The sequence below is a fragment of the Hydra vulgaris genome, chromosome 06 (assembly GCF_038396675.1).
Source record: "Hydra vulgaris chromosome 06, alternate assembly HydraT2T_AEP".
Classification (NCBI taxonomy): Eukaryota; Metazoa; Cnidaria; class Hydrozoa; order Anthoathecata; family Hydridae; genus Hydra; species Hydra vulgaris.
Window position 1 is genome coordinate 54,466,814 of NC_088925.1, and position 19,177 is coordinate 54,485,990.

Here is a 19,177-nt window from a genome sequence, read left to right on the forward strand (position 1 = left end):
GTTGCTAACCGGGACTCATCTCCGCAAAGCCGGAGGCAAAAAATGAAAATATTGTTGTATATTTATTGTAATTTTCCATACATTTTATGCCCTTTGTTTGTCTAAAGGTTTGCGGAAATTAAATATTTTGCTTTTGAAAATTTCACATTTATGCAGTATTCATAAACGTATAGAAGAGCTAAAGCATAATTCGAAAAGAAGTATTCGAACAACGATCATTAATTAAACGTAAAGACATTTTATAGAATCATTTTTTTTATATTCTGCAGAAATCCAAAATGTCCAAAGTAACGTTTCTTTTGCCCAAACCGTGATGTTAATGACATAACTGCTTAATCTATCAAAACATTAAAAATTCCACTCCATATTTTTCTTTAAGACCCGTCAATGATTCATCAACGCTTTTATAATTGAACAATATGCGCGCTTTCTTTCGCGCGCTTTCTTTCTAGTAAAGCTTGTTAGCTTCGTTATTTTCAAGATATGAAAGCGAGACGTGTGATTTTATCTGGTTCCATTTCTAACTATTGAGCCTGACTAAAATTTGAACAGATATTATTCCATTTTCTTTGTAATTTTTCATGAAATTAGTTGCACTTTTTATAACTTTCAATGCAATATCTTATTAGATATTTTTTAACTGCATAAATTCGCTGACAAAGTTTATCCGAACCTCGCCACTACTTAAAAACAAATAACTTTCAAACTATTGATCGTGCATTCCCAGCGCGGATCGAAATTAAACTTTTAATTAGGTATTGTCAGAACTTGTACATATGATTTCCAAATTTGTAGTAACGAAATTTAATAAAGCATCTTTTCGTGTTAAAAGAAACCTTTTCTTTTCCGCTTTTCTTCTGTGTTTTGATGCTCCAGACTCGAAAAAATGTTTAAAATTTCAATAGAGGAAAGAAACACGAATTAATTCCAGATTTATTTACTTAGTTCAAAAACTTGTTTTAGTTCCGTCAATTAAATCAATAGTGTCACTCTCTCAATAGTAAAAATAAAACTTAGAGAATTTTATGCAACTGAGTTAACTTTTTTTTCAACAAAATTATTTTAACTTTGTTTACATAGTTGTAATATTTTAGTGAAAATAATATAATCATGATAGTTGATCGTGAATATGATCGTAATATAATCACATCATCAGTAATTATATTACGTCATAAAAAGTAGCAGCGACTGGCTGCAACTGTTCACATTGTAAAAGCTGGCTGGCGCTGACTTCACTGTTTGATTTAACAGAATATTCTTTTAAGTATTTACTTTTTTCTAAAGCAAAGTTGCATCGAACAATATATATATATTTTTTTCAACTTAATTTAGGTGCCCCAAGAAGTCCTTATAGTCTTATCACAGAACACCGCGGATGAGCATTTAATTGGAAGTTCGCACCTCCTTTTTAAGCGATATCGATTAATGATGAGGATTAAACCACGGATCCTTTGTTTTTGAGGCAAGTACGCTACCACTGCCAAACGGCTGTTCATATGGAATATAACTAGTATAATTATATTCTATTGACAATGATTGAACTAATATTTTATCCGGCTCTTAATCAAGCTCATCAGCAGTCTATTCTATTATTTGAAATGACTAAAGACTCTCTATTTGCTATTTCTTGACCATGAGCGAGATCTCGTCTCGTTCTCGTTTCTCGTGAGAAATGGGACTTCTCGTGAGAAACGAGAAATAGAAAATTCTCGCGAGAAGTAGAACGAGACTTAAATATTAAATTATTTTCCAAATTAAAAAACAAATTAAATTTTTAATTAGATTTTTTAATTAGATTTAAAAAAAAAATCTAATTAAGAAATTTTAATTAGATTTTAAATATTTTTAATTAGATTTTAAATACAAAAACTTTTTGTATAAAATGGTGCACTTTCGACTTAATTTCATTAGTTTACCAGTGGAATTCAACTTGACACATAGTGTTCATATTGAAAAGAAATATTCTTGCCTCATTTCAACGATCAAAAATGTCACCAAGAAAAAAACAAAATCTGGAGATATTTTCAAAAAACAAGTGACGGTGCTGAATGCAAGGCGTGCAAAAAGTCTTTGAAAACAAAAGATGGAAACACAAGCGGACTTCATCGTCACCTCGAAAAAAGACAGAACCAAGATTACGTTGAGTATTCTGAAAAAACTGACGACTCTCTTCTTTCTCCTCCTAAGAAGAAACAACAAAATGCTTGAAACAAAGTCCAAATATGACAAAGACAATTCCATTCAAAAACAGTTTGACTCTGCAATACTGAATTACTTTTGCACTGATCTGGGATCCTTTTCAGCAGACGAAGGAAAAGTTTTCAAGAAATTGTTTGACATTGCAAACCCTAAACTGAGCCTTCATCACAGAACAACATATTCAAGAAAGCTTTCAATTCGGTCAAGAGAAGTTCAAGCTGGAATGAAGAGCATAATAACGGAGATAACGCCAAATCTAAAAAGTGCATTTACTTCTGACCTTTGGACTTCTAGAGCTCAGGACAGCTACATCTCTTGGACTTTTCATGCTATTGACGAAAATTAGAGACTACATCACTGGACACCCCATGTCCAACAGTTCTTAGGCAGACACACAGGTATCTTAAGTGAAGGAAAGCTAGATTCTTTCTTAGAAGAACTAAATTTGCCTGTTGATTTGCCAATGTACTGCGTGAACAACCAGACAAGAAACATGAAACTTGCAATCAAATTGTAAAAGCGCCTTGACCAATACTTGTGCAACAATCATAATTTGCAATGTGCAGTTCGAGACTCATTTGGAATGACTGCTGGAATGGATAATGCTTTGCAAACATGCAAAGATTTGGCTTCTTTAACTCACCAGTCAACAGTTGCAGCTGAGTTGCTTGAATCAGAATCAGACGCTCAAGGAATCAATTTTAGAAAGTTACGCCAATCTGTTGACACAAGATGTAATAGTGAACTGGATTGCATGGCTTCTGTCCTACATCTAAAGAGTGCAATTATCAGCTTATGTGCAAATGAATATATTTTTTCTTCAAAGACCATCAGTGCATCACAGTGGAAATCAATCGAGGGAGCAGTAGAAATTTTGGCACCACTTAAAGAAGCTACAGAAACGTGGTTGGCTGAGTCTATTCCAACAATTAACACGATCACCGATTCTCTTTATTTAATCCATGACAAAATTGATCAATTTATTAAAATGGATGGAAAAAATGGCTACGGTGTCTTGTATGCAAAAAACTTGAAAAGCTGCATTGAGAAAAGATTTCCTCTTTGTCACACTGGAAACTTATTGAGTGCTGCAGCAAACTACTTAATTTCTGCTTTAAAGGGGCTTCAATTGAAGCTCTTCAAAAAATTTCAAACAACAGAAGAATGGTTAGCCTTACAGGTTAAGGAAAATGTTGAGTGCCAACCTGTTGCCAGAGTCTTTTCAGCAGATTTGTCCCCTAATTCGAAACTGATGCGCAAGTTAAACGTCAGACTTGAAACACAAGAGCCAACATCTGAACTGAATACTATTTTGAGCAAAATGTGCCAGTATGAATATCTCCCTGATGCCAAAAAAGACTTTCCGATTCTTGATTGGTGGAAATTGTATTCAAATACATGGCCAGAACTCTCTTCATTAGCTAGACAAATTTTAGCTATTCCAGCAAGTTCAATTAAATCAGAGAGAGTTTTTAACTCAAGTGGAAATGTCGTCCGATTATCCAGACACAACTTACACCCAGAAAAAGTAGAATAAATCATCTTAATCAGAGAAAACATTATCTTGTTGGAAAAGTTTGGCAAAAAAATTCTGAATTAATATTTGAAAAAGTTGTTTACATTTGACAAATGTCGTTTGTGTCTATTTGTCAAAGTCGTGTTTACATTTTTTTTTTTTACTTAAATTTTTATAAATTTGCTTTCAAAAATTGTTAAATTTCTCGTCTCGTCTCGTTCTCGGTCTAACGAGAAGTACTAACTTCTCGTCTCGGTCTCGTCTCGGTTTGAAAAAACCTAGTCTCGCTCATGGTTACTTTTTTGCATTAAATTTTTTAGCGTTTTGTAAAATTCAAAACACGATAACCTGAGTAAAATCAAAGTTTATGAGCTAAAATATGAAGAAAATATTAATTTACTAGTGATGCTCCGGCTGACCCATGGGTCTCTCTTGAATTCGGTTAAATAAATAGTTAGTGCTTTAAATCTACAAAGAAAATTTTCAATCTTTTCAGTAGTTTGTGATAAAAAGAGTAATTTTCGAAAATTTTAAAAACGGGTTAACAGTGTATAAACAAGGTGTTTTATCACTTTCTCAATTTTATATCTATTAATCTTTTACATTTTATCAAAACATTATGTTTTGCAGTACGGCCGATTTTGTTAATTTTTCCACCATTATGGAATTTTAATGAGTTTTCCGATATACTTTTATGAATAAAAATAAATATAACAATTTGTTAAAACAAATTTTTATCAAATGAAAACATTTTTACAGGCGTACAACCTCGTTTTTACCTATTTTTTTTTTCAAATGTTAGTAAAAAGCCTTGTTGTCCATTCGCCATCTTGTACCGTTTTTGTTTATATTAAAACTAATAAAAATTAGGAGCGGCAAGTGGAGACTGTAAGTTTTTGTCAGAATGATATTGTTTTTCTGTGGTCTTATCTTTATATCTGTTATTCTATAGCGCCGAAACAACAAAAAGACAAGTTGACGCCTGAATTTAAGTAATTGGCTGCCAATGAAGCCTTCTTCGTAATAAAAATAGGTGATTAGAATAAATCGTGAGTTTCATACATTTCATTTGTGAAAATTTGAGGTTAACTTTAAAAGGTAATGTGCATGGACGTAGATAAGTAAGGGATTGAAAGGGCCTAAACCCCTTTTTTATGCGCCACTTTATTTATATTTTTTATTATTAAAAAAATTCTGACTCGGAAAAAAGAATTATAAATTTGTTAGAAAATGAACTTAATGTAAAAGGAGTAGTTATTGAAAGAGCTCATAGATCAGGGAAATTAGGAAAAACAAAGAACTATTGTAACAAAGTTACTAAACTACAAAGATACAAAGGTTGAAATTTTAAAGGATGCAAACAAACTATAAGGATCGGGAATTTACATTAACAAAGATTATTCAATCGAAACTGCGATTAACGAAGATTATTCAATCGAAACTGCGGCAATTTAAAAAAGACTTTTTAAAGAAAGTAAAAGTCATAGAATTAAAGGTAAATATTCTATTGTCATTTACGATAAGTTAATTGTCAAAGAATTTAGAAATAAAAATTTTGTTAAATGATTTTTTAAGATTTAAGTATTTTTTGATTTTTATTAATTTTACTTTGTTATATTACTCTTAATTAAAATGACCGAGGGTTCAACTTTAAAAAACTTTAAAGTTAATTCATTACTAACTAAAAAATCAACACTTTTAAAAAAAGATTCAAATTCTGATCTTAACTTTTATAATAATAATGATCAAATAAAAATATTAACCCATTATATTATAATGTAAATTCAAAAAATATCATTGAAGGAATGGGGAACGACTCGTTCTCGATCCTTCATGTTAATATTAGAAGTCTTCAAAAAAAATTTTGATTCTTTAAAACAATTTTTATATAAAAGTAATATTAATTTTCAAATTATTTGTCTCAGCGAGACATGGTGTGATGAAAAATATGCGGAACAATTATAATTACCATTTATCAAACTACAAAGTGATTCACCAAATTAGATCATCAGGCAAGGTAGGCGGGAGATTGTGTATTTTTATTAAAAAATTCATTATTGTTTAAAGTTAAGTCAAATTTAAGTTCAACCACTAATGATTATGAGTCATTGTGTTAGAGCTAGTTAATATAAACTCAAAAAACATTATCGTCCATGCTTTATACAGACCTCCAAATGGATCAATTAAAGTGTTTGAAGATCACATTAAAAGTGTAATTAAAAATAATTCGGTTTAAAAAAATCTGTTTATCTGGTTGGTGACTTGAATCTCAATATTTTAGATTATGATACATATAAAAACTTTAGACAATTTTTCAATGTAATCTATGAAAATAGTTACACTCCTGTCATTAATAAACCTACGCGCATAACTAGAAAAAGTGAAACTTCAATAGATCAAATTATCACCAATAACTACCGTAATATAAAAATAAAAGTAGGAATATTTAAAACAGATATCTCTGATCATTTACCCATTTTCATTATTTCACAAAAATGTAATAAAAATGATATTCAAAAAAAAAAAAAAATAATAACAACAAGAATAATAAACGACTCCTCAGTTAAACATCTTCATAACCTTTTACCATTTTTAAATTATAAAAGGTTTTAAAAGTTTAAGGGTTTAAAAGTTACATGTTTAACAGGAAGCAATATATTTCATACGAAGGTGGAAAAACGGATAATATGACTATCAAATGTGGTGTTCCCCAGGGTTCAATACTAGGACCTCTCTTATTTCTAGTTTATATTAACGATTAAAATAATTTTTCTAATATCCTCAACTCAATTTTATTTGCCGACGATACAAACTTGTTTATTCCAATGAAGATATTAATATTTTATTTTTAACAGTAAACAAAGAAACTTGATAAACTAAGCCAATGGTTTAAATCCAATAAACTATCTTTAAACATTAATAAAATAAATACACATTATTCCATCATGCTTCTAAAAGAAAAATATTCCAAGGAAACTACCGAATCTTTTTATTGGTAATAATTTAATAAAAAAGGAAATATCGTTAAAATTCTTGGGCGTAATTCTAGATGAAAATATTAATTGAAGAGAACATATAAATGTAACTAAGAATAAAATTTCAAAAAGTATTGGTATACTATATAAAGCTAAACAGTTTTTAAACCAATCTTGTTTGAAATACATAGACTTTTCATTTATACATTGTTACCTAAACTATGCAAATATTGCTTGGTGCAGCACCAACGTTACAAAAATAAATAAACTTCTCTGCAAACAAAAACATCGTATTAGGATTATTACAAATGAAGGTCGAATCTCCCTCACAAAAATACTTTTTAGTAAACTCAATATACTAAATGTTTAAAATAAACCTTTATCAAATTCTTATATTTATGTTTAAACTTGATAAAAAAACGGCTCCGCCATTATTTTACTCAATATTTAAAAAAATAAATCATACATACAGCACAAGATTCTCAAAAAATAACTTTAGTCAATCCAAAACCTATTATTCAGCCACTCGATACTCAATTACAAATCGAGGACATGGAATACACTTTTAAATGATGATCTTAAAACACTCTCTTCGCTTAACCATTTTAAAACAAAACTTAGGCAAACTCTTCTACTAAACGACAATAAATTAAATTTCTTTTAAGGCGTTAAATAAGAGTACTCTTATGATTTGATTTATATAATTATGAATATATTTAATTATTTTATATATACACAAACGAAAAAAAAAAATTCTTTTGTAAATTTTTACAAGATTTAATTTTTTCCTTTGTTTATTACCGAGGCTGTAAAAAAGTTTACACTATATATTCTTGAAATCTTATGTAAAAAGTACTCCTAATTGTTTGTCATGTATTTAAATGTGAGTGTGTGCATTTACTTTTTAATTTTTTATTTTTGTTATCTAGATATTTTTTAGTTATTTTATTTATGTATTTAAAAAAAAATTTTATTTCTTAATTATTCTCAATCTAACAAAAGAAGTTTAAAAAAAAAAAAAAAAAAAGAACTAGGATGATAAAATATAAAATTTTTTATTTTATTTAGTTATTATTATTTTTTTTTCTTTTCTTTATTTAAAATATAATTTTTAAGAAAATTTAATTAATATTTAAAAGATTTTGTATTATCTTAAACGGTTTTTAAAAGCTATGCTATCTATGGGTATATATTACGGGGCTTAGTGATAAGACAACTATAGTCTGCTTTTTGCTCCTGTCATGTAAAGTTTTATTTATTTAATTAGTTATTGTAATTATTGTCAAACGGCGAAAATATATATACATATATATATGAAAAAAAAAAAAAAAAAAACTAAAGTATTTTTTAAAAAACTTTGTTTTTAAAAATGCCTTATTAGATCCTCCCTGGAAGATTTCTAAGCCATTGAATTTCGGAAATATTTGAAACCATAACGGTAACAATAAATCTGTTAAATTTGAAACGTGAAAAATAACGTTAACGGGAAAAATATTGAGAAATCAGGTAAGACAAGATTCGTTATATGGCAGAAAATTCCGAAAGAAAAAAAAAACATAAACAAAAAAATATTTATTCTCTATATTTCAAGAATTTTAACAGAGCACTACTGGGAGTTAGGTAATAAATTAATGATGAGCAGTAATTGCACAATAATAATATATTAATGAGAGTAAATAGTAGATGTAAACAGCAAGTTGGTAAAGAAATTAGTTTTCAGTTTATTAGTTTGATTAGAAAGTTTAAATTTGCTTTGTAACTTAAAATTTCTGAAAAAAGGTTTTCAATCTTAACAAAGATTTTAGATAAAATGCAAGCTACTTATTAGTGAATTAATGACTATTAATAAATATTGCCTTAAAAAGTTTAAAGGCAATGCTTCTTTAAAATGATATTTGACGTTCTTACATTTCTGTTCTAACCTGAAATATTAAAGCTTGGAGCCCAGAACTTCTCTCAAAACTCTCTATTTGAGTTTTTTTTTTGAATTCTTCAGATCAAATCTTTAAGCTACTAGCAAAGGGCAAACTTTTTTTTTATTATTTAATATTTTACCCGTAAAAAGTTAAATCGAAAAATTGATCTTGATATAAAAAATTTCAAAAACTTCATTTGTTTTTGGTCACGTAAAGCAATGCTACGTGGAGTTCACAAAGCTACCTATAGAATACCAGCTAAAAAATCAAATGTAAAAAATAATTTTTTTTTATTAAATTACTAAGATCTATACTTTAGTATGATAGTCAAACCATACTGCACCTCAATATAAAAGCACAAATTGTTTCAAAAATCGGATTAAACGTAAATAATAACAAATTAATAACAATAATTTACAATACGCTTCATTAGAGCTTGAACTCTTTTACTTTCTTTACGAGAAATGTCAGTACCAAAAATTAAATGGAATGGACTCACTAAAGTCATCATTGCTAACTTAAAATAACGTCGTTGATTTAATGCATATTTTACATGAAACGAAAGAGAACTCATAATTTGTAACTTCTTGTGTAAGGTCTTCTTGAGACAAAGTTTTAAGGTACGTAATAAAAGCTCATTTAACTTACCTTATCAGGGAGATGCCGGAAGTATTGTCAAATGCCCCTATTTAACATATATTTTTGAACAGGTTTTGTTTTAAAGGTTTTTGCATTATCGTTTAATAAAATTTTAGGACTTCCTCTTTTCGATAGGAATTTTTGCAAAGCTCTCAAAAACGAAGGAGTCTGAAGATTGTTTCTCAACCCTAACGAATCACCCAAGTTGTCGCACAAATCAACAACAATACACGTATCTTTACTATATATCAGTTTCACATCTTCCTTCCTTTAAAAGCAATCAGTTAAATAAAGCTTCTAGTTAATTGTATTCGAAATTAAGAAAAAACGAGGATTAATTTTTTTGTAAGTGTTCCTTTTTTTGAAAGAATTTATAAATTACGTATTTGTGCAACATCGATTGAGCGGCCTTCTTGTCTTAGGTGATTTAAAATAATTTTTGTGCTTTGTTAAGAATTCTAACAACACCTTGATTTTTGTGGACCTAAAATGTTTCAATTGTTATAATATCTAGATTAATGTTATAAAATCTAGATGTTAATGTTATAATATCTAGATGTTAATGTTATAATATCTAGATTATGTTCTTCTGATACCATCGTTCATTCTAAAGAAGACGAAAGGAGCAGGTGTGAGAAAGTTACAGTACAAACCAAAAGAAAATATTAAAAGTAACTTCTGCTAAAGGTTTGATTAGTGTAGTTGAGATGAGAAATTTTATAACAAATAAGAATATAGATTAGAAAATAAGAAAAAATTGAAAATCTTTCACAAATTGTTTAGCATCACATTGCAAAGCAAAATCTGGCATTTTGCAACTTCAATGAAGATGGGTCTCTAATATTGCTATTAAAACAAAAACCAGCGTTGTACGATCTCATTAGATTAAATTGGAGCACATTTAAGCTTAAAACACCAATACCTTATCTTGTAATTCTATCAACGACCGCACATAACTATTACAAAGATTCAAAATTATAATCTTCAAAAACTTTTTTCAAAACTCTTTTTTTTCAAAAACTACAATGACTACAAAATATATAAGCTTTAGAGAAACTAAAAATTAAAGAGAAACAAAAATCTTTTTTGTAAAAACTACATAATTGTGAAAGGAAGGTGAGTCGAAAAAAGTAAAACCTCAATCACTTATTGTTTTAAACATTTTACATTAGCTTTTGTGCTCTGTATATTTTAAAACCATTTTTCAGGAAATATTTATAAATAATATCAAATAATGTAGATATTTTATTTTTCTAGCAAATTTTAGCTTCAGCATAAAACAAAAGCAAATGTATACTGAAGCAAAAACAAGCACATCCCTTTGAATTTTATAGTATTTCGGAATGAAAATTAGTCAAGAGCAGAACGAGCTGGTTATAGTATTATAAGATAGATTTGCTGGAGAGCATTTATGAATCAAAATTCCTGCATCAGTCAAAAAAAAGCAGCTTATGGAAAGATCAGATCCAGTTACAAGTTCATAATTTTTAAGATATTAAAGACATAACAATAAAAACAAGCATTTTTTCTAAAAAAAGTAAAAAACTTTTCAATACTAAAATAAGTACAGGGCCGCCGAGAGGGCAGAGAAGTTAGGACAAAGAGGTGCCCTAAGCGCCAAGATAATAGGGGGTGCAAAAAAAATGATTTACAATACTTTTTTTAAGTTTCTCTACAATGTTTAACTTTTAATTTCAATGTTTTAAGTAAATAAAAAGTTTAATAAACTTGCTTAGGAAGTTTTCATGTTCACGTATTATTATGCTTAGTGCAGTGAGTTCACTCTGAAAGAAAACTCACTGCACTACACATAATCATCCGTGAACATGAAAACCGCCATTATAAATCATTTAAATTTGTATAGTAAATTTGGTATTGTATTGTAAATTACATTTATATTATAAACGTATATATGCATAGGGTTGCTAGACGTCCGACAAAAGGAAGACATCTCCTCCTTTTTTACCCATTGTCCTCAGTCCGGAAGGCGAAGTTAAAAATATTTAAAATTTCAGACATTTTTTAAATTTTAAGTTCTTAATTTTTTCATACGCTTTTTTTTTACGTATACTTCCATATTTAAACTTAGCTATTCTTAAAACTGCATTATTTTTAAATTTCTTTGATGTTCTATTCTTTAATTAAGATTTCAAGTTCTACTTTTAACTCTGCGTCTTTCGCTTTTCCAATTTTATTGCAAAGTTTATATTGTCTTAATGTTCATTCATTCATTTCTAAAACAGTTTGACAAACATAAATTGTAATAAAAAAAGTTAAAAATTTCATTCCATTTAAAACTAACTGTTTTCAAAACTGTATAATTTTTAAGTTCCTTTGTTGTTTTATTCTTTCTTAATTAAAGATTTATTTTTAAAGATCTAGTTAGAGATCATAATTAGATCATAATTACTATTCTTTCTAAATTAAAACGTTTTTAACTCAGGATATTTTTGCCGTTGTCAGTTTTTGCTTACGAGATTTCGCTTACTTAAATTGAATTGCGACTTTCATATAACGTTTTTTTATGTAACATTAACGGATATTACACTTGATTGTTTATTCTTATCCCGTCTAAGTACAGTGGCTAGAGTGTCAGAGTCTCGCCCCCCTAACCATAAAAAGGCCATCAGCGCCCCAAAATTTTAAAAATCTTCCTTTATAAAGTATTACTAAAGTTATGTATGTCCTCCTTTGTCCTTTTTATGGCTTTTCTATGTCCTCCTTTAGGTGACCGTGTCTCTGGCAATCCTAGATATGCATAAAATGGAAGCATTATATTTTAGCAAGTAATCTCACGAAAGTATTAACATAGTTATTTCAATGTCACTCTATGCAATGGCATTTCAATTGAAAGGTGATAAGGAAAAAAGAAGAAAGAAAAAATAAAAAAATAATTTTAAAGATATAACATTAAAAAGGTTGAAGTAAAAACAAGGTTAAAAGGTATTAATAAATAAGGATAAAAAAATTAAAACAAAAATTAAAACAAATAAAAGCATAACAGAAAAAAATGTTTGAAAATGAAAAATGAAAAAAAAAAAAAGCAGGTTTTTTTTCCAGCAAATATTAATGCTATTGACAGAAAAGCAAAAGAACAATTTTATTCGATTTGTATTAATTTAGTACATTGTATCTATAGCCGTGTGCTTTTGTGTACTGTTTATATGCCTTTTTTTTTTAAGTATTGTTTGTAAGTGTGTTTAAATAATGACAAATTTATTAACATTTTTTTTAAACATTTTTCTTTGCGGATTGAGATTGTTTTGTTTGTGTACGGTTTGGAGGCTTGGAAAAAAAATGCTCTTTGACTTTATCCCCAACCCAAACGCGAGGGGCTATAAGTTGATAAAATATTTGTTATACTATTCTTAACTAGACTTATAATCGTCGATAAATTTTAAGTTATGTACTAATATCTCTAGGCGTTCAAAAAATATGACCATATAAAATTTGTAACGCCCTCTCCCCCTCGGAGGCGGGTTTAAACTTTATATGGTCATAATTTTTGAACGCTGAGAGATAATACTATGAAACTTAAAATCTGCTGATGAATATAAATCTAGTTAAAAATAGTACAAAAAATATTTTATCAACTTGTTGCTCCTTTCGTTTGGGGTGGAAGGGGGGCGGGAGTGGGTGGGATTGAAGCAAAGGGTATTTTCGTTTTCAGTCTCCAACAATCGCAAACTTTTTTAAAACCTCATTTTTTGGCATAAGTATAAACATATAAAAGTTTGGAGTTTGCTCCATGTCTGGAATTTAGCTATCTCATACTCCAAATAATCCTGAATCGGTTACTGATTGTTTCATATATGTGTAGGGCAAGTTTGGGTACAGTGGATCGAGCGGCACAGTGAGTAAGAGACATTTTCTCAAAGATTAGAATTATCTAGTTTATCTTGGTAATGTAATCATTATATGTGCTCATACATCAGTCATGTTTATATAAAGTTGTTACCACACAATTTTTGACTATCGGTTTTTGGTAATTTTTGTTTTTAGCTAGCTAAAGTAAATTATCTTATCTCCCTTATATTTGTTATGGAGATCATCGTTGAAATAATTTCAAAAGTTAAAGTTTTCGGTTATATACCTCAATCCTTTCGCCTTGAAAAAAAAAAAGTAGATGTTTTATTTTTTGCTCAATTTAAAAATTTAAAAAATCCTATCCCTTTTACCCCAACTTCCTCTTTGATATTGCTCGTATGGTTTAGGAATAAAAACTCACAGAGTGAGACATGATCTCTGCTTATGTTTGAATAAATAAAAAAACTGTAGTAAACTTTTTGTATAAAACTTTGTGCAATATATAGTTAAGCATTGGTTCAATCAGATAAAGCTTCTGAATTTGGCACAATTTTACGCTAATGATGTCAAAGTCAAAAGCACATATTTAGAATGGCTCAAAAGTTATCTTAGCAATAGAAAACAATACATAGCATACGAAGAAGGAAAAACTGATTACTTGACTATAACTTGCGGTTTTCCTCAAGGCTCAATTCTGCTCAATTCGTCAATTCGCTCAATTCTCTAAATTCACAATTCTCAATTCTCAAAACAACTATCTTATTAACTGGTCTTTAATTTAAACTTTTCTTAAATTCTCCTATTAACTTATTTTTAGTTTTAGGTGTAATTTTAACTTTTAAAGAATGTCTAACAATGCATTTTATGTTGTAATTGTGTTGCTTAGTTGTATTTTTTAAACATCCAGTTTTTAAAAATACTGCTGTAAAATGATTTTATCAGAAATAAACCACAATTGAAAACATTCATTTTAAAAGCGTGTGCAGTCATAATATATATTTTATCAAATGCAGTTATATGCATAATTGCATTTGATGAAATATATATTTTTTAATTATGCATGCTTAAAGGGGCGTCTACTCAACGCTATACTATAAGTTTATTTTTAATGCTAATTCTTTAAAAAGTAATTATTCATTTATTATTATTAACTAATTATTTAAACTTTTTTAAAGCTTTTTTTAATTTGAAATTTTGTTAAATTTCAATATAATGAGAAAGATGAGCTTTTTTAAATTTTTCATTTATATGACACTCTTTTTGAAGCGTCTTTTAAATAAACGCTTTTCTTTCAAATGTGGTTATGTTACGTAGCCAAATTTCTGTGAAACTACAAAACAAAACTATTTGAAATAAGAAAAATATAAAAGAGTTATAATATTTTAAAGTTGAAAATAATTCAATATTCAAAAAAGATAAGAATTCAAAATTCAATTAATAATTATCGAGATTATAATTTTTAAACGTTATAATTCAATATTATTACTTTTATTAATTTACTTTCTTATAAATTAACTATAATTAAGTAATTTAAGACTTAAACTCTTTAAGTGAAAAATTGTTTTAATAATAATACTGATGATTTTATTTCATACATTAAGTCCTGTAATATTTAGAGAGAACTTTAATAAACTATATATAGTTTTAAATTAAATTTTAGTTGGTACACTCGGTTAGGTATTTGTTGTGAGTTTTATTAAATAATGGCATAAAATTTTTTGGTAATGTATTTTTAAAGATTTTATACAAAAAAACTATAAGTTGATATATTTTTATTTGGTAAACAACAAAGTCTATTTTTTTTTCAATACAATTAAAAAAAAAATCTCACACTTTCAATTCAATACATTTTTTTACATCTGATAAGATTATGTTAACAAATTTAAAAATAATATATTAAATTATACATAAGCTAAACAACCAGACAAAATTGTTAATTTTTATTAACAACCATATTTGTTATCGTTAATTTTTAGAACATGAAGTGTGTGATTTATTTAGTGTTTTTTTTTTTTTCCTTCTTTAAACATTTGTAATTAAATGTTTCAATGGTGTAAAGCATTATCTTTTGATAGCAATTTAGGTTCAAAGAAAATAAAATGTGGCACTCCTGCATACACCGTAAACCTCATAAACAATTGTTTTGTCTAAATTGATTTTTTTATATCCATTTTAAAGATAATATCTTTTTCACATTTTTTTACATCTGATAAGATTATGTTAACAAATGTAAAAATAATATAATAAGTTAAACATAAGTTAAACAACCAGACAAAATTGTTAATTTTTGTTAACAACCAGATTTGATTTAGTTAAATTTTAGAACACGACGTGTGTGATTTACTTTAGGGTTTATTTTTTCAGTTTAATTTCTTACTCTAAAGATTGGCTGCCGTTTTAAAATAGCAATCATCTTTATCTTCTTTGTTACTCAATCAATATAGTATTTGTAATTGTTATAATTACCAATTGTTTATTGCTTCATTTAATATCACAACATTGACCATAATTTTATTTGAGTGACATCTTTAGCAACCATTCTTTTTTTCTGTTCATTGTAAATATTATTTTAAAAATGGAAAGATTGTCGAATAAAAAATAATTAAATCTTGTGCGTCATTTTTTAACAAAACACTTTACATAATGGAACTATAATAAAATGTCCAATATTTATTGTTTGGATTCATCAAATGAAAAGATTCTTCTAATAGTCTTACAGCTTTCTGTCACGTGATAAAGCGTTGAAAGTTTTACATTCTGTCAGTAGCTTCCTTAGCTCCAGCTGGCCTAGAAATATAAAATTAAATAACCAATTATTTTTGTATTGCTGCATATTTTTATAACTCTATTTAATAATTAAAATATCACCGGCAAATTGCAAAGTCCGAAAAATCAATTTAACAATGTTTAGCTTTAAAACACTTTTCGACGACATTTGGTTTCAGCGCAACGGTTAATAAGACTTTCACAGTTAATCTTATTTAGCATTTCAGTTTTAATGTGTAGGTTTAAAAGCGCTGAAATTTTTTCCTGCCCGATTATTAAACGCGAAGTGCTCTTAAGTAATTGAATGACCCCTCTCCTGAACAGATTGTAGCAGCGGTACTCAAAAACATTCCGAGTCCAACATTAAAGTTTGGAAATGTGGAATCGATTTTCTTAAAACAAATAACTTAAATCAGCTCTATAACGTTTACTTTCCTCATCTTTTCGTCAACCAAAATTTTTTTTGGAACAAACTTCTGAAAAGATAGACTTGTTTCTAAGGACTAAATAATGCCATTGGGATATAGGTTAGCAAGTATACAACTAGAAATGAAGTTGGTATCAATCTCATGCAGTTTTGAAGAAACTAATATTGGTTTTTCTAACTCGCCCATGAACTTATCTATGATAATGTTAAACTCGAACACCATTTTAAATCTTCCAAAAGGTTTTGTTTTTAGCACATTTATACTTGGTACCCTTGTTTTGTCTTTAGTACTTTTATACTTGGTACCCTTGTATCGTTCTTAAAGAAATATAAAACCTCACCAATGACATTCACAGCTTCATCAGCAATATTTTTGATAACATTTTAACTGATTTGGCTTCTAAATATGAAGTATTATCTTTACTTTTGCTTCCCCGATTCTTAAGATGTTCTGCCTGAAATGGATCTTATTTGGCCTAAAGTTCAAGCGCACCTAAATTGTTTCCACTGTGTTTTGAACCAATTAGCTTATTTTTGCCGCAAGTTGGCAAATTCCTGTAAATATAAAGTAATGTTTTTTCAAAACCATTTAATAAATCAATAGCATAATGTAATAAAGTAACTGCCAGCAAAAAATTTGCTCGTGGTCAAACTTTTTGGGTACAAGCGTCACTTCGGCTAACAAAGTTTGCAATAGCTCGATTATGTTATGCAAATGTGATCAAAGTTCGAGTCTTGATGCTAAACTTTAGCTTAAAAAATACATTAAAATTACAACGTTAATTAACGTTGGAAAATCTATTATCTATGCTTTCTATTTCCAGCGTTAATCCAACGTTGTTACAGTCTAAATAATAACGTTATTTAACGCTGTTCTAGCTTTGGTGTACCCACTGGGTACTCTCCTTTAGTTTGGAAGACGTCAACCAGTCACTCACTTTAATCAATAGTTCGGATTCGATTCAACCAGTCTCTTCAATAGTTCGAATTCGATAGAAGGGCTCCACACAAGTTTTTTGAGTTACAAATCTAGCTCTTCATGTTTCTATCTTGGGGGATTATACAAAGGTATTCAATAAAGTCATTATCCTTGAAACTCCAATGAGGTTGCTCATAATAAAAGATGTTAGGACCGTGCTAGTTTTGTTCTTGTCACCAGACTCTCTCTCTAGTTCTGAATAGTTTCAGATAAAGCTGGTAAACTGACCACACTTTCTTTTTCATCTGTAATGCAAGTCTCTGGCGACTTTGACACGTCAAACAGGTTCATTATGGGTAAGTGATTGAGAAGTGCAAGGACGAAGGTAATAAATATCAAGAGATCCCCCTTCACCTTAAAAATTAAAAAATATCTAAACTTTGATTTTTTCAATACAATTTATATTTTTAATAATTTATAAAAATATAAATAAAAATTAGAAGTCTTACACTGTATTTTCATATTTTAATTTTTATATTATATATTTTTTTTATATTTATATATTTTATATTATATATTTTATATTATATTTATATATTTTTATATTATATATTATTTTATATTTTTAATATATTTTTAAAAGACAGGCTGTTAGGCTCACAATTTTGTGCTTGTACGTAGTTAAAGAATTTTACAATATAAAGGTTTGCAGCAATAACCTTGTTTCCTTCTTTTTTTTTCTCAGCTGTAAATTGCTTGGTTTTTCTTAAGCTTGTAAGCTGCTTGATTTTTCTTTGAGGTGGCCTCCCGAAATTTGCACGTGATGACCGTGGGTAAAGACGGCACTGCGCCCGTGGATTATATAAAGATTTTTTTTTTAATGTCCAAATACTTAATTTTTAATTTAAAAAAGAAAGGAAATAAATTAAAAAAAACGTTATTCCGTCAATTTTAAACACAACAATTTATCATACCGTACTATTGGTTTTTTTTTAGTTCTTTTTAATAAAAATATATCTTTTTTATTTCGAATATCAAGTATTTGAATACTGAAATTGGATGGTCTTGTATTGACTCATGTGATTTTCAGAATATCACACTAGTTTGGTTTTCAACAACACCACCTAACTTTGAATGATGGAGAATCCCGACTTTAAATTGTTTATTCTAGAATTTTAAAAAGAAAATTGAAAAAAAGGTTGATGTAAATAAAGTAATATATATTGCTACACATGGAGCAAAACTGATTACTAAAAATAAAAGCATTGTATCTCGTTTTAAAGAAGGCATTGAACACTGCATTTTCAGTTTTCATCGCATTATACAACATGAGTGTGTGCAAATATTTCCTTGAACTTGTCAGTAAAAATAGCCAATCTAACTGCCTCAAAAGCATTAAATCATCGCAAATTTTGTTTGTTTGTTGATGAAGTAAATGAGAGATATTCTGATCTATTATTGTATAATAAAGTCCATTGAATATCCAGGGGGACAGCTCTTTCTTTGTATCGAAAATTAAAAAAAAACTTTAGCGTCAAAAGACTACAAATACCCTGAGTCAAACAATGATAATTTTATTTTCACCTTTATTAACACCCTGAGTCAAAAATTTTTATTTTTACTACTGATCATCTTAACAATTTCAAGAAGTTGCAAGGAACAAGACAACATTTTTTTTCAAATGTGTAGTTTTTTCTGAGTGTCAATTATCTATATTTATTTAAGATATTAACAATAAAGTTTAGTTTATTTTTACAGTTTAAAAAATCAAGTTTTAAAAGACTCTTAAAGTTTTTTAGAGAATTTTCTAGCAGTTAAAATATTATGATTTGAACCAACTTAGTCGAACTTCTTAACTTAAATTTATTAAAAAAATAGAATTAGTTGAACTTCGAAAATTTGAAGTTCAATTAATAAGTCTTCAAAATATTTTTTAAAGGTTTTGTTTTAATGCTGTAAAGCATTATCTTTTGATAGCAATTTAGGTTAAAAGAAAATAAAACGTGACACTCC

General features: G+C 28.1%; 1 protein-coding gene across 1 annotated transcript; it reads left to right on the forward strand.

Moving 5' to 3' along the window:
• The first annotated feature begins 2,782 nt into the window (after window positions 1–2,782).
• On the forward strand, window positions 2,783–3,736 carry LOC136081505 (uncharacterized). The gene has a single exon (XM_065798827.1). The coding sequence runs from the start codon at window positions 2,783–2,785 to the stop codon at window positions 3,734–3,736; it is 954 nt and encodes a 317-aa protein (XP_065654899.1).
• Window positions 3,737–19,177: the final 15,441 nt, after the last annotated feature.

What these genes read in the sequence shown, in the direction of transcription:
- LOC136081505 (XM_065798827.1), top strand. Translation starts at nt 2,783, where the DNA reads ATGACTGCTGGAATGGATAATGCTTTGCAAACATGCAAAGATTTGGCT.